Genomic DNA, 19,735 nt, shown 5'->3' with positions numbered 1-19,735 from the left:
CTGCGCTAAAAATCACAATTTCACAAAGTTGTAAAATATTCTTTTCTTTATTTCCAAAGGTCAACGCGTTTCAAAGGCATGTCCGCCTTCTTCATCAGGACAAGGAGAATAAAAGAACAGCCTAACACATGCTGCTCCCAGAGGATACAAATATACCACTGAAAGAGAGTAGCCACGTATGCAGAGATGACGTCATCTGTTAAGTGACTAAGCTACACGTGGAGCAAACAGGAAAGAGTGAAAAAAAAAAAAATCGGGAAAGTTATGTAAAGGGGGAAAAAAAGAGAAAGAGTAAGAGAAAGTTACATAACTTTCCCGATTTTTTTCACTCTTTCCTGTTTGCTCCACGTGTAGCTTAGTCACTTAACAGATGACGTCATCTCTGCATACGTGGATACTCTCTTTCAGTGGTATATTTGTATCCTCTGGGAGCAGCATGTGTTATGCTGTTCTTTTATTTTCCTTGTCCTGATGAAGAAGGCGGACATGCCCTTGAAACGCGTTGACCTTTGGAAATAAAGAAAAGAATCTTTTACAACTTTGTGAAATTGTGGTTTTTAGCGCAGCATCAAACCCGATTCTTTTATCTTATTTGTTTTTTCTCCACGGCTATATCGGGGCTGCAGCTTACCGCATTTTTCTACATTCATTTGTTTCTGCTTTTCCAGGAGTTGTGCCTGTCACAACCATAGCAGGTGAGTACCTGTCCTGTTGTCATATATCCATTTATCATCGGATAAGACCCTATGTGCGCTTTTTTCCACAGTTCTCTCTTATGTCTCTTACCCTGGCTGCATTGTGACACGCCAACATTCCATATAAGGGCGTGGCTGCGCATTCTTCTGAAGTTCTGGCTGCACTGTGGCTCCCAGCTCCATTCGCTTTATTGGAGGCAGGTTTTTTGGCGAATAACTAAAGCGCGGGGTTAAAATTTCCCCTCGAAACATAGCCTATGACGCTCTTGGGGTCCAGAAGTGTGAGTGTGCAAAATTTTGTGGCTGTAGCTGCGACGGTGCAGATGCCAATCCCGGACATACATACATACACACATTCAGCTTTATAGATTAGATTACTTGGTAGAAGCAGCAGGAGTAAAAGAAGAACAAGAACTAGCCACTTATGACAAGTCCTCTTCAAGTATCAGTACCGACGTACAGTAAGTAGTTTTAGGCTACCACTATACTTGTCCATCACAGACACAATAAATTAACAAACAAGAGTCCAATTTACAAGAGGGCAAGGAAATCTGAAATGACTGACAAAAGCTTTTTCATGCTAGTTAATGACTGCACTTTTAAACAAAAATTGTTAACATCTTCTGACAACAAATTTGCATTGTATCCATTAACAGGACCTTTAAACAAAAAGAAACTACTGATTACCAATTGAAAATACTATTCCTAACGTATACTTAACAAAAGAAGAACCGACGGCAGCATTATTAAATGCCGCTCAATGATTAATTCTTTGGGAATGTTTGTTTAACATTAAAACTCTTAACAAAACATTTTTTCAGCATTACATGGGGCTGGAGCTTTTAAACAAGATGTGCCAGGAGGTCAGTATCTGTTAATCAATGTCTGCTGAACAGAGCTCTACAGACAGAAGGGGTCTGTGCCCGCTGCAAAAGTGCGCTCAACCGTTCGCAAGCTCATCCTGTGTAGATTAATCTGGTGGACAATGAGGTCTGAAAGGACGTACTGGTGGGAGCTAATTAAAGGACACTGGCGCTCTGCAAAAAACAGACAATGAGCGAACAATGAAAATGTTACTCAGAGCATCAATATTTACACAAGAGTGTAACATAATATGACCCAAAGAAACTCAGACGAATGGCCTGAAATGACCAACAGCAAGTCAATCTGCGCTCAGAAAGTTACATTCATATGTACCAATAGAGGATAGAGCATCTCATAAATGCCATTGTGCAAGCGCCTGTTTATCTCCCTTATATAGAGATGTACTGATGATATACAATATCTGCATAAAAGATGCTATTAGTGACAAACGAGGCACTCATGATCAGGGATGCCATACATTTTCCATTAAGGTACAGCTTCATCATTTTTTTTTTTTTTTTTTTTAATTTTCCCATCCTTCAGAAATCAGTAATGGATCTTGGATGTTTTTAGCGGTGGTTTTGGTCCTCTACTGGATCATGTGACCCCAGTTATTACAAGGCTGCTCACACCTACGTTTTTGCGCAAAACAGAAGTCATTTCTCAATGCAAGTCTATGAGACTCAGAAAGAGGCTCTCATAGACTTTTTAAAAAAGGAACCACATGATCCAATGTGATAGTGAGTCGCCAGCCAAAAAAGTAAATGGCAGAAGATGGCAACCAATTAGTATCTTAATGCGCACAATGAACATACATTACAGATAGTGAACAGTAAACTGAAAAAAACAAACAAACAAAAAAAACAACAATGCTAAAATGGTACTTTAATTATCATCCGCTTAACCCTGGGTAGGGTGCCATTTCAAAACTATTAAAATTAGACAAATCACTGGACCTGGATGTAACCCCTTCTAATGTTCTGCACCATGGAATCAATGGTGCTCTATAAATATTATTAAATAATACACTCCTGAGTAGTGCACAAATTTAGTAATCAGATTGACAAACTATTACAGTCCCTGACCAATATTCTGTCGCGTATCCATGTTATGTAAATAAAAGCTTATAACCTGACTTTAAATTCATCCATTGGTTTTATAAATTACTCTTTTGAAAGCTGAAACCCTCCCAAATTTGGTTTACTTCATTCACCAATGTTATGTAACATATCTTTGTATTAGAAGCTAATTATTTGTTTGAATTTCACGTTACTTTGTGGGCAACAAAACTTTTGTCTTGCCAAAATCTGACCTTTCTGTGTTCATTAAATGATCAATATTTCAGCTTTGCAGCAACATTATTTTCATAACCTAAACCAAATTTGGGAGGGTTTCAGCTTTCAAAAGAGTAATTTATGAAACCAATGGATGAAACTAAAGTCAGGTTATAAGCTTTTATATACATAACATGGATAAGCGACAGAACTTTTGTCAGGGACTGTATTTCGAATATTCAATGAATCTATGGTAGCAGGGTCTGTACCACGGATTGGTGGAGCTAGTGTGGTACCAATATTAATAAAATAGGTGAAAACCGGAGTCTGGACACTATAGGTCTTTAAGGTTAACCTCTACTGTGGGCAAAATCTTAAGGTTTTTTTTAAGACATACTATTCTGGAACTTCTCAAAAATAAACTCATTATGGGTGACTTTATTGCAATGTACAAACATATGAATTGACAGTACAGAGATCATACCTAGGCCTGCAACGATGAGGGAACATCCTTTATGTCTAGTGGAAAGAAGGTTTTGGCATCATTTCAGACAGCGATTACAGTGTGAACAGTGAGATTATTGAACTCTCTGATACATGATGTTTTAATGGTTGACACTCTACCTGGGACATTGATCCAGGGAGCTAGTCTGATTGCCATATGTGGAGTCAGGAATTAATCTAATATGGGAAACTATCTTCTGCCATAAAGGGCTTTGCTTTCCTATGGCATAACATGTTTGGCTACAACTTGAATTCGATAAAGTTGATCTTCTTTCAACCTTAAAACTATGAAATGTTGTGTTGTTCAAATCACTAGATTTAGTCTAGTCACTGATTCTGACTGATTGTATAGGAGATTACTACGCTGTAAACACAAGAATCTTGTATGTATAATCTGCTATTCATATAATTCTTACCTTGTTAGAAGGAGATTCCCATATGGCCAGGCAAAAATAATCCTCCTCAAGTATGTTCAAGTGACTACACACTTTCTTAAAAAGATCCTGCCCCTTTGCATGTTTCTAAGGGAGAGAAAAAAAAGGAAATTTAGCACTGACCTGGATTGGGGGTTACACACAGTGATCTGTTCTGTAGCTCCTCTCCATGGCCAGAGAGCACTGACCTGGATTGGGGGTTACACACAGTGATCTGTTCTGTAGCTCCTCTCCATGGCCAGAGAGCACTGACCTGGATTGGGGGTTACACACAGTGATCTGTTCTGTAGCTCCTGTCCATGGCCAGAGAGCACTGACCAGGACTGGGGGTTACACACAGTGATCTGTTCTGTAGCTCCTGTCCATGGCCAGAGAGCACTGACCTGGATTGGGGGTTACACACAGTGATCTGTTCTGTAGCTCCTCTCCATGGCCAGAAAGCACTGACCTGGATTGGGGGTTACACACAGTGATCTGTTCTGCAGCTCCTGTCCATGGCCAGAGCACTGACCTGGATTGGGGGTTACACACAGTGATCTGTTCTGTAGCTCCTGTCCATGGCCAGAGAGCACTGACCTGGATTGGGGGTTACACACAGTGATCTGTTCTGTAGCTCCTGTCCATGGCCAGAGAGCACTGACCTGGATTGGGATTACACACAGTGATCTGTTCTGTAGCTCCTGTCCATGGCCAGAGAGCACTGACCTGGATTGGGGTTGCACACAGTGATCTGTTCTGTGGCTCCTGTTCATGGCCACAGAGCACTGACCTGGATTGGGGTTGCATACAGTGATCTGTTCTGTAGCTCCTGTCCATGGCCAGAGAGCACTGACCTGGATTGGGGGTTACACACAGTGATCTGTTCTGTAGCTCCTCTCCATGGCCAGAGAGCACTGACCTGGATTGGGGGTTACACACAGTGATCTGTTCTGTAGCTCCTGTCCATGGCCAGAGCACTGACCTGGATTGGGGGTTACACACAGTGATCTGTTCTGTAGCTCCTCTCCATGGCCAGAAAGCACTGACCTGGATTGGGGGTTACACACAGTGATCTGTTCTGTAGCTCCTGTCCATGGCCAGAGAGCACTGACCTGGATTGGGATTACACACAGTGATCTGTTCTGTAGCTCCTGTCCATGGCCAGAGAGCACTGACCTGGATTGGGGTTGCACACAGTGATCTGTTCTGTGGCTCCTGTTCATGGCCACAGAGCACTGACCTGGATTGGGGTTGCATACAGTGATCTGTTCTGTAGCTCCTGTCCATGGCCAGAGAGCACTGACCTGGATTGGGGGTTACACACAGTGATCTGTTCTGTAGCTCCTCTCCATGGCCAGAGAGCACTGACCTGGATTGGGGGTTACACACAGTGATCTGTTCTGTAGCTCCTGTCCATGGCCAGAGCACTGACCTGGATTGGGGGTTACACACAGTGATCTGTTCTGTAGCTCCTGTCCATGGCCAGAGAGCACTGACCTGGATTGGGGTTGCACACAGTGATCTGTTCTGTAGCTCCTGTCCATGGCCAGAGAGCACTGACCTGGATTGGGGTTGCACACAGTGATCTGTTCTGTAGCTCCTGTCCATGGCCAGAGAGCACTGACCTGGATTGGGGGTTGCATACAGTGATCTGTTCTGTAGCTCCTGTTCATGGCCACAGAGCACTGACCTGGATTGGGGGTTGCATACAGTGATCTGTTCTGTAGCTCCTGTCCATGGCCAGAAAGCACTGACCTGGATTGGGGGTTACACACAGTGATCTGTTCTGTAGCTCCTGTCCATGGCCAGAGAGCACTGACCTGGATTGGGGTTGCACACAGTGATCTGTTCTGTAGCTCCTGTCCATGGCCAGAGAGCACTGACCTGGATTGCGGGTTGCACACAGTGATCTGTTCTGTAGCTCCTGTCCATGGCCAGAGAGCACTGACCTGGATTGCGGGTTGCACACAGTGATCTGTTCTGTAGCTCCTGTCCATGGCCAGTCTTGTGCAAGTGCATTTAAATGGAACCAGTCATCTCCCCAAACCACAGGCAGCACGACGGCGCAGTCAGACGGCGATCACATCACAATGCCCGAACTGGCCGCGGCTCTCAGGATACGAGCATGAGAGCTGCACAGAAATACAAGCTGCCACGCTCAGGTAAGGAGAGAAGGCAACCAGTCTGGGCACTGCAATGTGATCATCATCTGAATTATATGGCCGTCTGACTTCACCCCAAAATCAATTGCTGCCAGCTATACTTTTTTCTACAACACTCCAGCGTTTCAAAGTAAATAAACTTTATACAGTCGGCCATGGGTGATAGTCAACAAACGTTCAAGTTTAGCTAGCGCTTCTAGAGCCGATTGACGGATCTCTCCCTTTTGTGTACATAGGAGAAACCTTTCAATCCCCAGCAGGAGCCCCGGACTAGCCTGGTCTCCATGTATGGACCCTGGACAAATCTAAAGTTTATTTTCTCTTAAATACTGTAGTGTTTCAGAGAAAAAAAAACAAAAACAAAAAACAAACAAAAAAAACCATCATACCTGGCTGCAATCATGCAGCCAGGCTTTGAGTCATGATGCCTGCAGTTTAGACAGCATGGATGACTGATGACAGGTTACCTTTAAAGTTAATCTGTCAGCAGGTTTTTGCTATTTTATCTAAGAGCATCATAATGTAAGTGCAGACACCTTGATTCTAGGGAAATGTCACTTATTAGACTCTGTGCTCAAGTTTCAATTCCATCAGTGTCTTATCAGAAAGTTTGACATGAGACTACGTTTCATGTGCAGGTCAGTCAGTGGGTGCATGTGTGATGAACAGATCAGCATTCTGGCCACTGCTACATCTACGCCAGAGAAAACAAGGATTCTATCCAAATATACACCAACCTCTACAGTAAGCCATCTATTGCAAGATCGGGCTGTCTGTCCCTTTATCATGTTACTGTCAGAATAGGTAGCAAAAACCTGCATCACAGATTCTCTTTAAGACTGCTCAATTGTTAACAATTTCTCGTTCTCTATACCTTTATTAAACTACCAGAATTGTTCTGCAAATTCTAAATATATCATACACATACACGGTCCTCACCATCATACACACACACACGGATCTCACTATCAAACACAAGCACGCACCTCACCATAATATGTACACAAACTACACCATCATACACAAACACACGAACCTCATCATCATACATACACACACAAACAAACACACATGCACACGAACTTCACCATGATACACACGACCCCCAACATCATACATACACGAACTTCACCATCATAGACACACACATGAACCTCAGCATCATACACACGAACCTCACCATCATACACACGACCCCCAACATCATACATACATACATACACACACACACACACACACACACTCACACACAAAATCTTTGGCAGATCTGTGGTTGCAGTGAAATTGTGGACAATCAGTGCCAGGTTTGTGGCTGTGTACAAATGGAACAATATGTCCATGATTTCACTGCAACCACAGATCTGCCAAAGATTTATCTGTGTGTGACGGGGCCTTTACACACATGACCCTCACCATCAGAGACACGAACCCCATCATCATAGACACACACATGAACCTCACCATCATACACACACAAATCTCACCATCATACACACGATAATATAATATATATATATATATATCATATATATATATATATATATATATATATATATATATATATATATATATATATATATATATATATACATACATACATACACACACACACACACACACACACACACCATGTTTTTATTGGTTACCCCTCTCCACACACAGCAGTTTATAATTGCAATGAGATGACACACAGGGTCACAGAGCTAGGAACTCCAATATAGGGATATACCTTGGCGAGGTATTGGGGCTCGAACACATTGATCAATGCGATTGCTAAATATCTTTTTTTTTTCCGAATAGTCTTGGCAGGTATGCATTTCATGATTCATGTCTTCACCTTTCATTTAGCATATTGCATTTTTCATTGCATTAATCAACATGCTTGTAACATTATACTATTATCAAATTGTTGATGTGCAGCCTTCATCTTTAGTGACACACACACACACACACACACACACACACACACACACACACGGACTTCATCAATTTGAGGTTCAATGTGCTTTTTAAAATCCGTGTGAAGCAAGCATAGTAGTGAAGCCCGAAACCCCAAAAAAATGAGCAATGTGAACAATCAGGTGCAAACGCAGTGAGAAAATCCAAAACCCATTTACACACCCTTTATGTTTCCATAACCCTTATAGCAGTATTCTCTTTATAACCATACACCAGGGTGAAACCAGTAAGTACTTACTAGTACCTCGACTTTCTAGCAGCCATGAATCCATGGTGCCTGAAACCACATGAATTCCCCAATTTATGTCTCATTTAACAGTAACATTAAATATATATTGTAACATATGCATCCTTCAGAATGCATAATCATGTACGTACAAGCAAAAAAAAAAAAAAAAAGACAAGATATACAGAGACACATTTATCCACTACTCATTCAAATACAGAAATAACCAAAAGGCCTTTATGATACCAATAAAAATAGCCACATTTTCCACAACCTTTGAATTTTCGTTTTTGTTGGTATCAATAGTGTTCTTCTTTTAAGTAGACATAATCAGCATTTTCTATACTGAGAACAAAGACAATCTACACTTTGCTCCCCGATAGTGAAAGGAAGCACCTGCCTTCTCCATCTGCCTGAAGGGTAGCAGCTGGATTGCCAGGGGATATTAGGGACTAAATAGCTTGCATTTTTATTTAACCTCTCTCATTTTCCACCTCTCGGAGACAGAGATTAATTGAGGCAGTCGGAATACTGAGTAGTTAAAGACAAAAATCCCCAGCAAGACACAAAAGGAAACAAATAACCAAACAGTTTTGACGCGACAAAAATTATACAAATACAAAAAGTCAAAATAAAAGAAATAAACAGATTAGTAAATGGATAGACAGCTGTTGCCTGACTTACAGGGATTTACAGCCTCAACAAGCCAGGAGAAAACAAATCATTTGGGCATCAGAAATGTTTAGACATTAGATTTATCAGGCCAGGATGCAGTACCTAGCTCTTCCGGACGGACAGAGAACAATTTGATTTTCAAGCGGTAATTGCACTGTCGGAAGGAGATGTAAATGTGAGGGTGTGACAAGCACATCATTGTCATAGGGAAAATACAGGAGTATCTGGTTAATAAAAAGTACAAAAGGTCATAGAAATCTAAAAGCATAAACTGTGCTGGAAAAATGTGTTTACTGGATACCATCCTTCTGGAAACAGATACTACGGGCAGAAAGAAAACATCATGGGCGGAAGCTGAAATATATTTTTGAGCCAAATGATGTTCACCTCCCTACAAAACTTTATTTTTATTTTTTTTTTCAAATTTAATAATAATAAATAATAATAATAATAATAAAAAAAAAAACACTGCCTCACATCTTATCTCCTTGATTCCTTCTTTCCTGATTTTCGAACTTTAGATTTTAACCTGTTTCCAATCACAGACTGTCCTGTTGGAGACACGTTGTAGGGACGTCTTTTCACGTCACTTCAATAACGCTCCTTTATCCTGCAATCTAGATGAAGCAGGACAGGTCCTCTACCTATCTTCTTGTTTATTTCAGGCTACATAGCACTCAATAAGTGCCAGGTAGTTAACAGAAGCATCAGCAATGTACCTGACGAAAGATACATGCCAGGCATCCATGCCAAATGAAAATAGAAAAAAAAATGGCTTTCATTTTATGACATATACATTACTAGACATAGATAATAACCCAAGGAATAATTAATATGTATTTATGTAAAAAAAAAAATTAAATTAATTTAAAAAAAGCACTAGGAATGTTGCCAGGTCAAAAAAACAAAAGGGATAGCTACAAAAAAAAAAAAAAACATGAATGAAAAATATTGACCAGCCATTAATGTCAATGTGCACTGACATGTAGGTACCTTATTACTGGGGTGCCTGTGTGTAGGGGGCTCAGGAGCTCTCACATCTGATGCCAGCTATGTTACATAGTTGGCATCTGTGTCAAACAGCAGCGACCAGAGCTGAGCGCCAATTAAAGATGTTAACCATTTATTTAAATGCCATTGTCAATTTCTGACAGCTTATAAAGTGGAATGCTTTCAGGTGCCCACATTCACCAGCTTAATTAGATTCCCCTTGACTCAATCACCAGGCACCGATACGTTACCAAAGCAGCCTTCTGACCACCTCTGTCATCTTGCTACTGTTGTTAGTTCTGGGTACATATTGCTAATCCCTGCATCTAATAGCATAGATAAAGAGATCTTTAAAAAAATATTTCCAAAGATCTTTTATAATATGCTAATGAGGCCAGGGACTAGTCCCCTCGGCATTACTTCCCTTGGCTATTCGGCCCCCTTAGCATGTTAGCACGCCTATGTGGGCGTGCCAACATGCTAATGAATGTGCAGTGTCAGAGGCATGGTTGCTCTCACGTCTGCTGCCACAGCTGGTTTTTGGCTTAGTGTGCATGATTAGAATGTACCTGGACTTCTGTTCATGCACACTACACCAGTTTAAAGATGGGGCAGGTACACCCAGCTTCATAGTACGCATGACTGGAAGTCCGGGACTTCTGATCATGCGCACTGAGCCAAAATCCAGCATCGGGCACGGTGGCAGCAGAGAGCAGTGAGATCAACCACATCTCTGACGCTGCACATTGATTAGCATGTTAGCATGCCCACAGAGGCATGCGTACATGTTAAGGGGCCTACTAGCCAAGGGAAGTAACGCCCTTGCGTTAAGTCACTGGCCTCATTAGCTTATTATAAAGGTTCTTTAGAAATACTGCTACTAGATACAGGGACAGTTGTGCAGGGATAAGCAATATGTACCCAGAACTGCTCATGGTTCTGGGTGCATATTGCACCTGACAGGTTCCTTTCAAGGGGTTAATGACAGCTAACAGCTGCCACTAAACCCTAGATTAGTAATGGGAGGAGTTTATGAGACCGACCCTATTACTAATCTGTAAGTTAAAAGATAAACATCGAAAAAACCTTTAATTTGAAATAAAATACAAAAAAAAACCCAAAAAACAACAACACATCCTCTTCCACCCCATTAACCTCAAAACACCCAGTTCCAATGTAATCCTGTCACAGTGGTCTCTCGATTTTTGGATACTAGTGACGTATTCAGGGTTGGGATCCGTCATTAACATCTGGGACTCTTCATTTAAAAAGTGGTTTCTTCTCTTTCAGGAGTTAATATTAGTTTTATTGTCCAGCAGTTCCTAGCTGAGTGTTTCAACTGCAACTGCCTTGTAGACATGCCACTTCAAATTTAAATAGAGGTGTTTTCGAAGCATTCCTTGCTGAAGATACAAACTCATTTGTTCTCTGGCCGCCTTGGAGGAAGGTGTCCAGGTTTCCTGCTCTCAGGCTTTATCCTTTTTGTTGCTTTTCACCCCTGTTTGTTTGTCTTACCTTAACTTGTGTCTTGTTAGTGCAGCGGTGGGGTCTAGTGTACCTCCCCTGCCCTTCACTAGCCAGGGCATCTAAAAGGTCTCCTCAGGGTCTCAGGTTCCTGCTCAGCGACAGTTGCGGAGACTGTATAGGGACTGGCTAGGAGAGTAGGACAGCTGCAGGTGAGGATAGGAGGTGTCCCACCAGCCCCTCTCACAAGTTCCAGGGCTCCACGCTGTTAGTGTCCCCGATGTCCCTTTTGTTAGTGGTGTTTTGTTGTGCATCAAAACACACATAGGTTTCAATGCCCCCGCCACGCTTTTCATACCCGGCAAGCTTGACAAATGCACATGAGGTCCCACGACGATTCAGACTCTGCTACACACAGCGCACGGGCACAGAACATGACCGCATGCTGTGGCTTCAGGAAGATACTGAGCAGTGACGTCACTCAGTTTATTTGTGGTCATAGCAGGAGGTTTCCACGGTACCCCACCTGTGACCACAGGTAAACTGACCTCAGGTGACCTCATTTAACTCCGTGACCTCACCTCAGGTGAGTTCACAAACCTGCATCTCCCGGCAGAAAACAGTGTTTTTGGTGCTGAAATTTATACACCATACTCCTGCACCAAATTTGCATCCTCTGGCAAAAAAACTGCATCAAAGTACAATGTGGTTTTTATGTGCTAGTGATGCGATTTTTTTTTTTTTGCCTGGAGATGCAGATATATAAATTTTAGCACCAACTCTGCATCTCTGCAAAAAAAAAAAAAAAACGCACAAAACCTGTTTTGACGCAGTTTCAGTGCTGTTTTCTGCCTGGAGATGCAACTTTGGTGCTGAAATGTTTGCACCAGTTTTCTGCATCAAATATGCATCTTCTGGCAGAAAACTGCACCCAAACGGCATTAAAACTGTTTTTTGTGTGTGTTTTTTTCAAGAGATGCAGATTTGGTGCTGAAATTTATACACCAAATTCCTGCATCAAATCTGCATCTCCTTGCAAAAAAAAAAATAAAATAAAAAAAAAAATAAAATACAACCAAAAGGCATTTTCTGATTTCTGTTCTGATGCATTTTTTTGCCAGGAGATGCACACTTGGTGGAGGAATATGCTGTATCATTATCAGGCACATATTTTCTAACCGCCTTCTATTCTTATTTTTAGTAGGTAGAATTAAGAAAAAAAAAAAAAAACAGCAATTCAAGAATAGTTTTTTTTTGTTTTTTTTTAAATTCCGTTCCACTTGTGGTAAAACTGGTCAGACAGTTTTATTTTTCAGTACGATTACAACGATATCGTATTTATATAGTTTTTCTTATCTTTTGCATAATAAATACTATTTTATAGAAAACAATTGTTTAGGCATTGCTATATTCTGAGAGCTATAACTCTTATTTTTCCATTGATGGAGTAGTTTAGTGGCTTGTTTATTTGCAGAGAGGATATGAAGTTTTCAGTCATACCATTTTTATTTATAGTTGCCTTTTTGATTGCATTTTATTCCATTTGTAACTCAGCGGTTTTATGAAAAAGTATAGTTTGTCACATTTTTTATTTTAGTTTTTTCTGTGTTCTGGATATGGCGATACCAAAAAAGTGCAAATTTATTTAATTTTATTTAGTTTATTTTTGTTTTTACATAAATATAAGTATTTTTATGGTTTTCTTTATTTTGTGATTTTTTTAAAAAAAAATATATAATTTTTAATTAATTTTTTTTTTTTTTTTAACTTTTTTACTTATTCCCTCTATAAGACTAACTATTACTCTGATCATTGGCATAATGCGTCGCCATGCACTGCAGTGATGCAGTGACAGAAGCCTTAGACTATGCTCCTGGAATGGTATAAAGCAGGGGTCTCAAACTCGACTGGATATGTAGGCTGCACATGGGAAAAAAAAATTAATTTAGGGAGCTGCATTCTTTGCAGAAGAAAGTGACATTTTTAGTGATACCATAGCTTTTTATTTTCTCTACACCTTTGGATCACTTTCTTTGAACATTTTTTTTGCTTGTTGATTTTATTTTTTAAAAATGGAATTTATATGTCACCGTTTTACAGCTTTGGTCTTTATGGATGTGGTGGTAACAAACCTGCATTGTTTTTAGTTTATAAATCAGAAAAGCATTTTTAAAATGGTAAAAAAATATGCTTTATTTACATTTTTTTTTTTTAGAATTTATTACCTTTTTATAAGTAATAGTCTTACAATTAGCAACATATGGTAATTTTGGCCAACATCCTGTAGTAATGTGCCTATCCTTATCCCTTTGTTATAGTAATGTGCCCCATTTTAATCCCCATCCTGTAGTGATGTGCCCTATCCTGGTCCCCTTCTTGTACTAATGTCACAATCCTGGTCCTCATCTTGTAGTAATGTGCCCAACCTTGTCCCTCTTTTTCTTGTAGTAATGTGCCCCTCCTGGTCCCCATCCTGTAGTAATGTCCCCATCCTGGTCCCCATCCTGTAGTAATGTGCCCCATCCTGGTTCCCTTCTTATACAGGAGGCCATCGCCGTCAGCATTTTACTTCAGATGAATGTATTGCTGGTGTCGTACAGAGAAGCTTTCTGCACTGCTTTAACAATGGCAGCAGCTGGCCAATCAGAAGCCAGCACCTGACGTCATATGATTAAAGTCAGCTGCTGGCCTCTGATTGACGCCATTGGTAAGGCTGTGCAGAGAGCTTTACTGTGCGGCACTGAAAATACATTAATCTGAAGTAAAGCACTAACGGGCGGCAATCGTAAAGGGGTCTACAGGCCTGCGGGTCGTAAGAAACAGACTGAGGGCCGCGTGCTTGAGACCTCTGATCTAAAATACATGCATAGCTGACCCGGAGGAGAAGGTGAGATTGTATGCACAGTCCTGACTGTGGCTGAGAATGAGAGAGGTTGTGTGCACAGTCCTGACTGTGGCTGAGAATGAGAGAGGTTGTGTGCACAGTCCTGACTGTGGCTGAGGATAAGAGAGGTTGTGTGCACAGTCCTGACTGTGGCTGAGGATGAGAGAGGTTGTGTGCACAGTCCTGACTGTGGCTGAGGATAAGAGAGGTTGTGTGCACAGTCCTGACCTGTGACTGAACTGAGGATAAGGTGAGGTTGTGTGCACAGTCCTGACTGTGGCTGAGGATGAGGATGAGAGAGGTTGTGTGCACAGTCCTCACTGTGACTGAGGATAAGGTGAGGTTGTGTGCACAGTGTGGCTGAGGATGAGAGAGGTTGTGTGCAAAGTCCTGACTGTGGCTGAGGATAAGAAACGTTGTGTGCACAGTCCTGACTGTGGATGAGGATGAGAGAGGTTGTGTGCACAGTCCTGACTGTGGCTGAGGATAAGAGAGGTTGTGTGCACAGTCCTGACCTGTGACTGAACTGAGGATAAGGTGAAGTTGTGTGCACAGTCCTGACTGTGGCTGAGGATGAGAGAGGTTGTGTGCACAGTCCTGACTGTGACTGAGGATGAGAGAGGTTGTGTGCACATTCCTGACTGTGGCTGAGGATGAGAGAGGTTGTGTGCACAGTCCTGACTGTGACTGAGGATGAGAGAGGTTGTGTGCACAGTTCTGACTGTGGCTGAGGATAAGAGAGGTTGTGTGCACAGTCCTGACCTGTGACTGAACTGAGGATAAGGTGAAGTTGTGTGCACAGTCCTGACTGTGGCTGAGGATGAGAGAGGTTGTGTGCACAGTCCTGACTGTGGCTCAGGATAAGAGAGGTTGTGTGCACAGTCCTGACTGTGGCTGAGGATAAGAGAGGTTGTGTGCACAGTCCTGACTGTGGCTGAGGATAAGAGAGGTTGTGTGCACAGTCCTGACTGTGGCTGAGGATGAGAGAGGTTGTGTGCACAGTCCTGACTGTGACTGAGGATGAGAGAGGTTGTGTGCACAGTCCTCACTGTGACTCAGGATAAGGTGAGGTTGTGTGCACAGTCCTGACTGTGACTAAGGAGAAGAGTATACAAGCTTTGTGAATGTCTTGCAAGGTAGACTGCATGATAAATTAATACAATGTTTCAATGTTCCATGCTATAAAATATGATTTTTAAAGGTCCTCATCTTGTAGTAATGTGCCCAGCCTTGTCCCTCTTTTTCTTGTAGTAATGTGCCCCTCCTGGTCCCCATCCTGTAGTAATGTCCCCATCCTGGTCCCCATCCTGTAGTAATGTGCCCCATCCTGGTTCCCTTCTTATACAGGAGGCCATCGCCGTCAGCATTTTACTTCAGATGAATGTATTGCTGGTGTCGTACAGAGAAGCTTTCTGCACTGCTTTAACAATGGCAGCAGCTGGCCAATCAGAAGCCAGCACCTGACGTCATATGATTAAAGTCAGCTGCTGGCCTCTGATTGACGCCATTGGCTGCCATTGGTAAGGCTGTGCAGAGAGCTTTACTGTGCGGCACTGAAAATACATTAATCTGAAGTAAAGCACTAACGGCGGCAATCGTAAAGGGGTCTACAGGCCTGCGGGTCGTAAGAAACAGACTCAGGGCCGCGTGCTTGAGACCTCTGATCTAAAAACATGCATAGCTGACCCGGAGGAGAAGGTGAGATTGTATGCACAGTCCTGACTGTGACTGAGGATGAGAGAGGTTGTGTGCACAGTCCTGACTGTGGCTGAGAATGAGAGAGGTTGTGTGCACAGTCCTGACTGTGGCTGAGGATGAAGGTGGTTGTGTGCACAGTCCTGACTGTGACTGAGGATGAGAGAGGTTGTGTGCACAGTCCTGACTGTGGCTGAGGATGAGAGATGTTGTGTGCACAGTCCTGACTGTGACTGAGGATGAGAGAGGTTGTGTGCACAGTCCTGACTGTGGCTGAGGATAAGAGAGGTTGAGTGCACAGTCCTGACCTGTGACTGAACTGAGGATAAGGTGAAGTTGTGTGCACAGTCCTGACTGTGGCTGAGGATGAGAGAGGTTGTGTGCACAGTCCTGACTGTGACTGAGGATGAGAGAGGTAGTGTGCACAGTCCTGACTGTGACTGAGGATGAGAGAGGTTGTGTGCACAGTCCTGACTGTGGGTCAGGATAAGAGAGGTTGTGTGCACAGTCCTGACTGTGGCTGAGGATAAGAGAGGTTGTGTGCACAGTCCTGACTGTGGCTGAGGATAAGAGAGGTTGTGTGCACAGTCCTGACTGTGGCTGAGGATGAGAGAGGTTGTGTGCACAGTCCTGACTGTGACTGAGGATGAGAGAGGTTGTGTGCACAGTCCTGACTGTGACTGAGGATGAGAGAGGTTGTGTGCACAGTCCACACAGTGACTCAGGATAAGGTGAGGTTGTGTGCACAGTCCTGACTGTGACTAAGGAGAAGAGTATACAAGCTTTGTGAATGTCTTGCAAGGTAGACTGCATGATAAATTAATACAATGTTTCAATGTTCCATGCTATAAAATATGATTTTTAAAGGTCCTCATCTTGTAGTAATGTGCCCAACCTTGTCCCTCTTTTTCTTGTAGTAATGTGCCCCTCCTGGTCCCCATCCTGTAGTAATGTCCCCATCCTGGTCCCCATCCTGTAGTAATGTGCCCCATCCTGGTTCCCTTCTTATACAGGAGGCCATCGCCGTCAGCATTTTACTTCAGATGAATGTATTGCTGGTGTCGTACAGAGAAGCTTTCTGCACTGCTTTAACAATGGCAGCAGCTGGCCAATCAGAAGCCAGCACCTGACGTCATATGATTAAAGTCAGCTGCTGGCCTCTGATTGACGCCATTGGCTGCCATTGGTAAGGCTGTGCAGAGAGCTTTACTGTGCGTCACTGAAAATACATTAATCTGAAGTAAAGCACTAACGGCGGCAATCGTAAAGGGGTCTACAGGCCTGCGGGTCGTAAGAAACAGACTCAGGGCCGCGTGCTTGAGACCTCTGATCTAAAATACATGCATAGCTGACCCAGAGGAGAAGGTGAGATTGTATGCACAGTCCTGACTGTGACTGAGGATGAGAGAGGTTGTGTGCACAGTCCTGACTGTGGCTGAGAATGAGAGAGGTTGTGTGCACAGTCCTGACTGTGGCTGAGGATGAAGGAGGTTGTGTGCACAGTCCTGACTGTGGCTGAGGATGAGAGAGGTTGTGTGCACAGTCCTGACTGTGGCTGAGGATGAGAGAGGTTGTGTGCACAGTCCTCACTGTGACTCAGGATAAGGTGAGGTTGTGTGCACAGTCCTGACTGTGACTGAGGAGAAGAGTATACAAGCTTTGTGAATGTCTTGCAAGGTAGACTGCATGATAAATTAATACAATGTTTCAATGTTCCATGCTATAAAATATGATTTTTAAAGACCTGATGCACATTAATTTTTATTGGAAATGAGATTCCTCAAGTTGTTGAAGATATAACAAAGATATCCAACAACTTTTGTCTCTGGTTTCTGGCTGTGATATGTGAAGAAATATTTTTTAACCCAATTTGTGCTTGACGAGCTTCATCCTCCTCCATCAGTGTGACAGCTTTATAGCAGGGCCCTGAATACCATAACTGGAGAACAAGTAAACATTGAGGAGGTTGAAGCTGGAGATTACCCCGTTTGTACTCCGTGAGGAAGAGATATATTCCTTCACATATGCTAGCCCTGCTCCCAGCCGCCGATTGAGGTATGTGTGATACAGCACTCGTCACAGATCTCAGGAGCTGTATGACAAGGACAGGCTGCAGTTTAAATTATAGCACAGATTCCATTTTTCCTCGTTTTTGGAAAATCCCTTTAAACTGTAATTTCACACTGATTCTTATGGAAATGTCCAACTTGGTTTCTGCAGAGCAAAATGGAACAAAACTATATCCATGGTAGTGTGTGCTCTGTTTTAGGATTTTATAAGGTTTTTAGGTTTAAAGGATAACTAAACTCTTTTTTTTAACTCCTTCCCAACCTTAGACTTACCGATACGTCCTATTTTGCAGTGATTTCCAGAACTTGGACATACCGATACATACTGGTGATCGCGCGTACACAGGATCTGTGCATTCTCGATCGCCACTGGGAGCTTGGTTTGTGTGACAGCCGAGACCCGACTTTCATAGCCAGAAGCAGTGCCTGCACCTCCCTGGGCTGTTTAACCCCCTAAATAACACGATTGATATTGATTGCAGCATTTAGAAGGCTAAGAGAGGAATTGCGCTCCCTCTCCAGTGTCCGATCTGCACCCCCGCAACGTAATCGTAACCCGTGGTCGTCATGCTGATCTCCGGGTCAGCTAGCTATGGTATGTCTTTTAGACCAGAGGTCTCTACCACGCGGCCCTGAGTCTGTTTCTTACAAGCCGCAGGCCTGTGCACAGTATTAATTGTGCACATCTCACCATAACAACAGTGCCACAGCTCATCAAATACCCTACCTGTTTAGCATACAGCTCATCATACCACCCCAAGCGGTCTACGGTAGTATAGACATCGCCATATTTGCAGTCATACATTCCCGACTGCTCACAACTCACCACATCATCATCCAGCTGACCCGCACTAGTCGCTACACATCCCACCTGTCCCGCACTAGTCGCTACACATCCCACCTGTCCCGCACTAGTCGCTACACATCCCACCTGTCCCGCACTAGTCGCTACACATCCCACCTGTCCCGCACTAGTCGCTACACATCCCACCTGTCCCGCACTAGTCGCTACACATCCCACCTGTCCAGCACTAGTCGCTACACTTCCCACCTGTCCCGCACTAGTCGCTACACTTCCCACCTGTCCCGCACTAGTCGCTACACATCCCACCTGTCCCGCACTAGTCGCTACACATCCCACCTGTCCCGCACTAGTCGCTACACATCCCACCTGTCCCGCACTACTCGCTACACATCCCACCTGTCCCGCACTACTCGCTACACATCCCACCTGTCTCGCACTACTCGCTACACATCCCACCTGTCCCGCACTACTCGCTACACATCCCACCTGTCCCGCACTACTCGCTACACATCCCACCTGTCCCGCACTACTCTCTACACATCCCACCTGTCCCACACTACTCGCTACACATCCCACCTGTCCCGCACTACTCGCTACACATCCCACCTGTCCCGCACTACTCGCTACACATCCCACCTGTCCCGCACTACTCGCTACACATTCCACCTGTCCAGCAGACACCTGCACTATAGTTCTCATTGCAAAGTAATATGAGGAGAGAGATCTTTTGATCTCATAGGTTAGCAATGTAAAAGGGCTAGACTATGAACTTAAAATGTAAAAATATCCCAAATATTCCACCAAAAATTAAAATATATGGACAAAATGTGTTTATTTTTTTAAATATTGAATTAAATCACATTGCCCTTGCTTGTTAAGATTCAATATCTAGTTTAAATAATTCTATAAATAAAATGCCTGTGGTCTGTAAAGATTTGGAAGTTCCAGTTACTTGGCATTCACACACACACTTACATCTATTATATTTTCACATACATTAGTTAAAACAAGGACCTTAGGTTAAATGTACTTTTATAAACCAATTACTTTGTATTT

General features: G+C 43.0%; 1 protein-coding gene across 11 annotated transcripts in view; it reads right to left on the bottom strand.

The window, feature by feature from the left end:
* LOC142291451 (protein 4.1-like) overlaps positions 1-19,735 on the bottom strand; it is a 259,547-nt gene that overhangs the window by 141,374 nt on the left and 98,438 nt on the right. For all 11 annotated transcript variants that reach the window (XM_075335988.1, XM_075335989.1, XM_075335981.1 and 8 more), the window contains exon 4: positions 3,754-3,858. In XM_075335988.1, coding sequence (XP_075192103.1) covers positions 3,754-3,858 — 105 coding nt within the window. The remainder of the gene's footprint in view (positions 1-3,753; positions 3,859-19,735) is intronic.

The sequence above is a fragment of the Anomaloglossus baeobatrachus genome, chromosome 2 (genome assembly GCF_048569485.1).
Source record: "Anomaloglossus baeobatrachus isolate aAnoBae1 chromosome 2, aAnoBae1.hap1, whole genome shotgun sequence".
Lineage (NCBI taxonomy): Eukaryota > Metazoa > Chordata > Amphibia > Anura > Aromobatidae > Anomaloglossus > Anomaloglossus baeobatrachus.
This window is presented reverse-complemented; position numbering and strand designations above follow the sequence as displayed.